Raw genomic sequence first — 9,481 nt, 5'->3', positions numbered from 1 at the left:
AATTGACCATGTCGTTGTTTTTGAATAAATTTTAAAACTATTGTAACTCTAATTTGAGTTTGATTTCCTATTTAAGTCAAATTTGTTGTGGTTTTCTGTTTTCGCCTGTTTTTCATTCAATAATAACTAACAGGGTCTACAATAGGTTTAATAAATATCGTTAATGCACTCGATATTGATTTTTATACTTCTCTATTTTCATGATGTTGACATTTCAAAATGCTCAAATTATATATTTTTGGTGTATCGTAGCAACTATAGGGGTTGAAAAGAAGCTTAAACTCCCTACGAATTATGAACAAAAATCATTTCAAATTCATAGATTACCTATATCAATATAATGCTTCAAAAATGTTAAATTATAATAAAAAATTATTATTATTCAAAATATTGTTGTCCAACGACCAGCAGGCTAAGTCATAGACTGATAGCCAGTATTTTCTAATAAAAGGTTTTAAAAAAATATAGAAAAATAACCATAATACGTCGCCGCCCATTGGTCATATGTACCACTAATACATAAATTATTTATAAGGCTGTACCTAACTACCAATAACTCGATAAGTGGATGTGAAATAGTGGGCTGGTTTTTCTACATTTTCAATCGCCAATAAAACAGAAGACTTTGTCCGTCAAAAACTGCGAAGACGGAATAGTTGGTTATTCAGACAGCTGGACGACACATAAATAAATTCGTGAGCAATATGATTTAAATCCGCAAACGGTGGCGGGCACGCGTGCATTTATTATTATTTTATTTGTCCCCGCGTGCGCCCGCAGGTTTAACAACAAGTTTCCGAAGGCGTCGGGGGATTTCGTGTTGATCATTATACGCAGGAAAAAAAGACTGCGAAAAGAGGACAAAAGTAAAAAAAAAAAAGCGAATAATAACCAGAAAAAAATCCCGTCGCAAAGAATATCCGCCTATCCGGCCGATTCGCTTATCCAGCGCCGTCGGCGGCATTCGCATTTACGATGAACGCATAAATTATACGCCATCGGGACTCGGTGAGTTTGACACGGAAAACGGAGGAGCAACGGCGTAGTATATACAACTGCAGGGTGATGCATGGTATCTGCAAGCTCGTCTCCTCCACTATTTTATATTTTAACGTTGCGTTTTTATTCGAATTCCGATTTTTGGATTTTAAAACCGGCGGACTCCGAGATCGTATTATATTTGTTATTTTTGAACACTAACATTTGTCGGCAACAATTTAAAAACACAGTGTCCAATAGTGATACAAACTTCTTATTTTTTTTTTTTTTTTGTTATGAAAACCAAAAACAATAAACAATAGAAAATCTTAGATTTGAATTGAAACTAAAACTAATTTATTGATCTTATGTTCGTTAACACTAACATGTGTCTGTCATAGTGTTATCACCTTTTGAAGTAGTGAAAATTATTCAATCATCGTCTATGAGAGTGGTTTCTGTAGCAAATTTTATCGAGTTTTGTTATTTTAAAAACGTCATCAGTAAAATATTTTGATTAATTTTAAGCTATATAACATATTTATAACACGAACCTGCCGTTCTACGGTGAATCGGTATTGACTTACAACTCTTACTCAACTTAATATATAATATTAAAATAATTTATGTGTATTTAATAGTAAAATAAATGCGATTTTGTTGGTGAAAACTAATTCAGTTACCTACAATTCAATGTCAGAGGTATTTTCTACATCTACTATCCAGCAGAACGACTTAATTATTATTTTATAGGTACCCACTAAATATTAATTAAATACAATTTTATATTAAAGATTCTTATGTTACTTAAAAAAATAAATTGAACGATGGAATAGATGATTCAAATCTATTGAGTCTTATTAACTTCAAAACTAATAATTGTTATAATAGTTATTAGATATCTCCAATTATTTTATATTCCTCTTGCCTCTCTTAGGCATATTCTATTCTCCTAGATAACTAATTAAATATTCTATTAAATAATGAAAATTCTATTAATATTGACTTTGATATTTTCGTTTGATATGTATAATATATATTGCAATACATTTTGACTATATTGTTTTAATTACTTCACTTATATTTTTTACTCGGACCGAAAATAAATAATCCGATCCTCATCCTTAACTAAATAAATAATACTAATAACTAAGTATAATTTTCGAACCATAATAGTTCATAGTAACATATCCCACAAGACACTGCTCAAAAGTTTAAAAATCAAAATTTGAATAAATACATAGTCAAAGGAAAAAACTAGGAAGCTTAGAAAATCAGCACTACACGGTCGATCGTCCCGGTGTCGGTGGTCAATGTTGTGACGTCCACTGTCTGAAGGTATCGTTTTTGTTGAAGGGGACACCACTCGTTGAAATGATTTCGTGAACGACCATTATGAATGACCATTTTAAGTACACGATATTAATGTATAAAAACTATACAAATTACAAATACATGAACTAAAAATTAAAAAATTTCCATTTTACTCTGTCTACATAATAATTAAATGTGTTAAAAATACGGGTATTTCGACAAATATTGTTCATAATAATATATAAAGTTACTGAGTTTTTGAAAAATCTGGCTCCAAAAATGTAATTTACATTAGTAATATTAATAAAAATGAATATGATAGTAATTATTATGAATTATGATAAAGAAAACTAGAATCACACGGCGATATAGATATGCAATTTAGCTACATACATAACAAGTTGATAATAATTACTTATAAGTTATAACTATTATACCCAATTATAATTTATATTCATTAATCAATCTCAATTTAAACTTGGGATTTTTCTGAAATTAGTAAATATCTAATCATTAGTGAAGTGATCATTTGTTATGAAACAAAAATTTAAATTTTTGATTACCGGTAGTTTGTCTGTCTTAATAATTCAAAATAAATTAATTGTTCTACATTTCAATAATGAAATATCTATTTTAGTCTGACAAAACGCATACATACCCACAGTTTATCAACGTTTTGATTTGAATATAAATAACAATAATTGTGTTTTTATCGTTTGCTGAACAGCGAAACATAAATGATTAAACATGCATTATGTAGGTACTTTAATTTGCATCTGATAGTTAAATTTAAAAAAGCTGGGATCATGGGGGGGGGGGGGCTTGATGTACAATGTCATAGTCTATTTTAAATACATCATCGCCACTATTTGTGGGGAAAACACGGCAGCTCGCCCTGTATGGATTTGTAGTATGACCCTATATGGTGCATTAGTATATGCACTGACCGTGAAAATGTGTTGACTGGGATAACCGGCGAGTGGCTTTATTCCGAAGTATTATTTATTGTTTATATTACATTTGTACGTTTTTCAAGAATAATAAATATGTACCTAAATACATAATACGTAAAAGGAAAATAGAATAAACAAACGTGGTGACTATACGTACAATATCGTGTATATTAAGCACTACACGGGTATTATAATTTATAATTTATGTGAGTATATAACACATACAATATACGACATATATGTATAATAATATTATATGTACAAGAACAGCTATATACCATCATAATACATTGTTCACGTATATATTATATATACGTGCGTGACGTGTGCTTTATGTATAACTCGGTCGTTTTGAAAAGTAAGCAACCGAGTGATAATCGAATGTGACTTTGACCAGGAGATGTCTCGGTCCGGTGCGTCGTCGACGACGCCACCGCCGCCGCCGCCGTATTTGCAACAATCGGATTAGTACGGTACGAGAAGCGTTGGCTAGGCGAGGGGTAAAAAAAAAGAGAAAAAAGAACGTTTTAATTCGATTTCGGATTAACCCTCGTCGTGTACCCGGCGCGCCCGTTTGATGATAAATAAAATCTTCGGCCCAGTCACCGTCCTAATGGATGTGTCGCCACCGATGTAAGCTCGAACCGTCCGCGATGCAGTAATCGCCTATTTTTTTTTTTTCTAAAATTATATTACACCGTAATGCTCCAACACGACTACCCCATCGAATTTTATTATATGTAATAATATAAACCAGACGCGGCGAGACGATAAGGTGGGAAAAAAATTCGTTTACACAAAAATCAGATATTACATATTTTAGGTACATGCATATATGTTAAATTATATTTATTTATAAGTGCAGCATAGAGCTAAATTCAAAGGAGTATAAAATTATTATATATACATTATCGATGTCCATAATAATTATTAGCGATTTATTTTCGTATTACTTTATTTATAGTTTATGCTCTATGCCGTCGCCGTGTAATGCGGATTGAAACTGCTTACGCGGGCCTATTAAAGGGACATAGACAAAGTGTCATTGGAGGGGGCACGTATTATTACATAGTTCGTAAGCACTTTTCCTAATGCATACGCGACCGTGCGACGCGACACCGTTTATTTCGCTATACTGCTATATTCGAATACGTCTTGTATAATTGTATATTATGTAACCACGTTTTATGAAAATGGACTCGTCGGCAAGCTCCTCAGGTAATAGCGAATGTAATTGTATTATTGAAAAACTACTATTAAAATCGTTTGGATCAAATACTTTTATTGAAAAGCAAAATATTATAAATAACGGGAGACCTACACCAACACTTCAGGATTTAAAATCAAAATGTAAAAACAATTTTCGTTACTTTAATCCTTCTTATTATAATACTAACAAATGGTTGTCTGGTTGTCAAAAAACTCAAAAATTATATTGCTGGCCGTGTATTTTATTTTCGCATGAATCAAATACTTGGTCTAAGTATGGCTGCAGTGATTTAAACAACTATCATAATCTAAAACATCGTCATGAAATAAATCGTTCTCATATTGAATCATTAATTACTTTAAAGAAATTTGGTAATATTAGAATAGAAACATGTCTCAGTGATGCATATAAACAAAGTATCGAAAAACATAATGAGTCTGTTATAAATAATAGGTACGTCTTAAGTCGATTAATTGATGCAACATGTTTTTTGGCAAAACAAGAGCTCTCATTTCGCGGACATGACGAACAAGTTACATCTATCAACAGGGGAAATTATGTTGAGTTAATACACTTAATGGGTATACTCGATCCAAAATTAAGTGGACATCTATCGACATCTACGGTTTTTTCTGGACTCTCTGGGGACATACAAAATGATCTCATTCAATCGATTTCTAATGTTTTATTAAAAACTATACAAAACGAAATTGAACATACAAATTTTGTTTCTATAATTATGGATGAAACAACAGATATTATGTCCAAATCTCAGTTATCTACAATTTTACGATATGTGACTAATGAAGGGGTAGAAGAAAGATTTTTGGGATTTGTAGATGTCAGTCATGATCGCTCTGCTAAGTGTTTAGCTGAGCATGTTTTTCGTTTATTAAATGAATATAAATGCATAGATAAATTAGTTGCACAGACTTATGACGGGGTTGCTGTCATGTCAGGACAACATAACGGTTTACAGACATTAGTTCGCTCAAAATGTAAAAACGCGATATTTGTACATTGTTATGCTCATAAACTAAATTTAATATTAAAACAATCAGTTGATTATATAAAGGAATGTAAAATATTTTTCACCACGCTCTCTGGCCTTTCATCATTTTTTTCAAAATCAACAAAAAGAATTTATGCACTTGATCAAGAAGTCAAAAAGAGATTTCCGTCTGTGGCTCCAACACGATGGAATTATAATAGTAGACTTATTGAAATGATGACTGAGTACAGAGAAGAAGTTTTAAATCTCATGAAATCAATCGTAGAAAATGGTGAAAAATGGGATAGTGAAACATTATTGTGCGCTAAAGGATTTTGTCAAACGATTCAAGATTTTGACTTCAATTTTTTCCTTATAATATTTGGAAATATTTTACCTCAAGCAACAATACTTTTTAATATAATACAAACAAAAATATTTGATGTGACTTATTGTAATAAAAAAATATTTGATTTTTTAAACCATTTAAAAAATATTAAAAATGATTTTGATCGCGTTTGGTTGAAATCGGAACAGTATCATACAGATTTACCGTTAAGATCGAAAAGGCAAAGAGTGACTGATGTATCTGTAGATAGAAAAACAAATTACCGAAGGCTCTATTTTGAAATCATCGACGTATTAATTTCAAAAACTAATGAAAGATTTACAGAGATAACTCAATTGACTTTTTTTTCTTTATTAGATTTTTCAAAATTTGAACAGTATATCAACAAATTTCCTACAAATGCAATGGACTCGTTGAAAGATAAATATGGTGAATATTTTGATTTTGCAATTCTACGAAGTGAACTTTCTATTATATACTCATCAACTGAATTTCATAAAGTAAATATTCATGAACTTTGGATGTATCTCAAATCTACTGGCTTATCAGATAGCCTACCACAGGTTACACAATTAGCATCATTGATTGTAACCATTCCAGCAACAAGTGCAGGAGCTGAACGCTCATTTTCCTGCTTAAAAAGAATAAAGACACATCTCAGAAACTCCCAGTCCCAAAATAGACTTTCAGATCTGTCTCTTTTGACAATTGAGATGCGATTGTTGACCACAATTCAAAACCAAAATTCATTTTATAATAATGTAATTGATGATTTCACTAAAAAAACAAGAAGAATCGATTTAATTTATAAATAAAATGTTTTTATTATTTATGATGTGTTTTTATTTTAAATAAAAAATTATAAAATGTATAACTAAATTAACTTGTATGTTTTAGTGTTTGTGTGTGTGTGTGTGTGTGTGGGGGGGGGGGGGGTAATTAATATGTATCACTGCTTACACTCACTCACAACCCACGCCACGCCACTGATAAAATATAAATATCATATTATACTAGCTGTGTTTTCTATAGACTTATATAATAACAGGTGCGTATTTAGACTAGGTGCACAGTCCATACCAATTTCTTTCTTATTTATTTACGTCTTAATTACTTATTAGTTATTATAAACAGTAAATATAATCTATGATGTATTCTACTTTGCGAAAAAAATATTTTTTAACGTTGTTGTAAAAAGTTAGAAACTTTAAAAAAAATGTATTTTTACCTTAAAAATAATCACCTTGTAATATTAAATAAATATATTAATCACTCATCGTTTTGTCACACGAACATAATATAAAATACATTATATGCTTATAGACAATGGGCGACACAGTATTCCAGAAGTTATTATACCGTTGCACTATGTACATGGTATCTATACATTTGTTGTGTACTGGTGTGTTATACCTATATATCCGTAAGAGTAAAGTAAGTGTTGTGAGGGATGGGATGAGAGTAATTGCCCCCAAATATGTATTATAGCAGCGTCAACAAAGGCATCGTTTAAAAACCTCCGTGAGACGGCTGGATATTTTGTACAATTGTCAGCGTACACTCAGAGTTATAATATGAAACTACAAGCAGTACAAGATATAAAGCCAATACTATATAACATAATTATTATGCTACGATAATGGAACAATAGTAACGGAAAGGCACGGTAATCAATCCAAAATGTATCGATCTGTATTGTAAAATAACAAACATGAATACAATATAATATGAATATTGTTTATTTATTCCGATTTGCATATACATAGTCTCTTAAATTAGAAAAAAAAGCGGGTAAGTGGGTAAAACTCTACTAGTCTACTGTATATTAGTGTCAAGAGATGGATGTGTTAAATTTGAATTAAATTATATAAAATCATTGTATACGAAAAACGATTCTGAGCTAAGTCTGTCGGTCAGCCTATAATATTACTAGGTACCTATATTTTGCAACATTATATTGTGATTGTAGTCATTTATTTTACTATTAGGCATTAGTATTTAGTATTGCAGTAGGTTAAATTCATTTTAACCGAAAAATTGAGAACGTCATTGTGTGTATAAAATGTAATAATATAGGTACTATAAAAGTTTCAAGTATACCCAAGAATAATATTTTTAGATTACAACAAAACAACTAAAATCATGATTCTTGGTTTTAATATGTAATTTCATCCAAATTTAAACTTAAAATGTCTATAAAAAAAGTGTGTTTGTATATTTTTTAGATTTTTTGATTACAGTATGAACTCTTCGTGAAAATCCTTGTTTTAAATTCAATCCTTAGCTATAAAAATTTAACATTTTTTAATTTTTTAACTAAAATATAATCTGAACATTTTCGAGTTTTTGATAAACTTTGTCAAAATTTGAACTCTAAATACTTATAAAAAAACGTGCCTAGAGATCTTTAATATTTCTCAAACGCTATTATAACAAAATACTTATGAGGAACCTTGTATTAAATTTTCAAACATTTCAACCTAAAAAAAAAATTATTGACATTTATAGAAAAAAAAAACTAAAAATAAACAGTATTAAATATACTACTAATTGTAATAAATATTTTTTTTGAGGCAATTTATTTAAAATATGATCTGAAAGATACTTAAAATGTAATTAATATGAATATAAAATGTAATTTTTATATCCTTGTTATCTGTTTGTATATACATGTTTACAGGCATATATCATTTAAGCAATAAAATATTCCACAAACTTAGTACAACTCGATCCTGATGCAGTAATAAGCAGATTGCCGTTGCTATATAGAAACGTTACGAAATTAGAATAAATCATTAATAATTATTTCAAAGGTATTTTTCGCATCACTCACCACTGAGATACTCTGGTTTTATTTTTAATATTTCATACCTTTAGAGTCGTGTATATATTATTATATCAATACCATTTTTTATCATCTGTTTGCGATGGTAATTTAATTATGTGTTCAGCGCAAATAAAAACATTTAATATACGGAAATCGTACAATTTAAAAACTCGTCGAATCCCAACGAATATAATGAACAATCTGTATACATATTTTAGTCAATTTATAACATTAAAAAATGATAAATGCCTAGATATCGACTCCTTGAATAATTTTTTTAATCAAAAAAAACCAAAATCAGTGACAAAGTTTCTATTTGTAAATAACTTGTCACATTTTTAACAAAAATCGTAGAACAGTATAGGTACTCGTTTTGAAAAAATATCTTGACGCTTATACTTTACAATGTTTTTACACTTTGATAATGAGTCTAAAACCAAATTTTAAAAACATTTAATATACATATAACATGAATTTGGAAATATCTCAAGTAAAATAAATAAAGGTAGTGAAAAATTGAATAGATAATAAAATGAACATCGGCCGTGAGAGTTATTAATTTATTATATCTAATTTGTGAGCCCTAAACCACGGAAGACTTTTTCTGCCCACGCACGTGTCAAATTTAAAGGTAGATACCCTGAAGTAGTGCCTTAAAGCCCTTTCAAAAATCTATTAACATACTTAAGCATACTATTTCCAAGTCAAAAGCAAAGATAATTGAGATTTATTTTCATTTTTAAATTTTCCCTTTTAATACGTTTTATTTGTTTTTAACCCCTTAAATGCTGTAATTTGTAAATTGGTCTGTCTTAGTCCTAGTTCGGCAACGCAATAGTTACAGGTCAAATTTACTACT

At 29.8% G+C, this 9,481-nt stretch overlaps 1 protein-coding gene across 1 annotated transcript; it reads left to right on the top strand.

The window, feature by feature from the left end:
- The first annotated feature begins 4,438 nt into the window (after window positions 1-4,438).
- LOC111037709 lies at window positions 4,439-6,610 on the top strand. Its single transcript, XM_022320429.1, has 2 exons — window positions 4,439-4,463; window positions 6,153-6,610. The coding sequence occupies exons 1-2, from the start codon at window positions 4,439-4,441 to the stop codon at window positions 6,608-6,610; spliced, it is 483 nt and encodes a 160-aa protein (XP_022176121.1).
- The last annotated feature ends 2,871 nt before the right edge of the window (window positions 6,611-9,481 follow it).

This window comes from Myzus persicae, unplaced genomic scaffold, assembly GCF_001856785.1.
Source record: "Myzus persicae strain clone G006 unplaced genomic scaffold, MPER_G0061.0, whole genome shotgun sequence".
Classification (NCBI taxonomy): Eukaryota; Metazoa; Arthropoda; class Insecta; order Hemiptera; family Aphididae; genus Myzus; species Myzus persicae.
The sequence above is the reverse complement of the archived record's forward strand: the minus strand, read 5'-3'. Positions and strand labels throughout refer to the sequence as shown.

Bases quoted from the DNA above. Each gene is read 5' to 3' on its own strand.
- LOC111037709 (XM_022320429.1), top strand. From the start codon at position 4,439: ATGGACTCGTCGGCAAGCTCCTCAG. The intron at 4,464-6,152 runs GTAATAGCGAAT...TTTCTTTATTAG, and splicing joins CTCGTCGGCAAGCTCCTCAG to ATTTTTCAAAATTTGAACAG.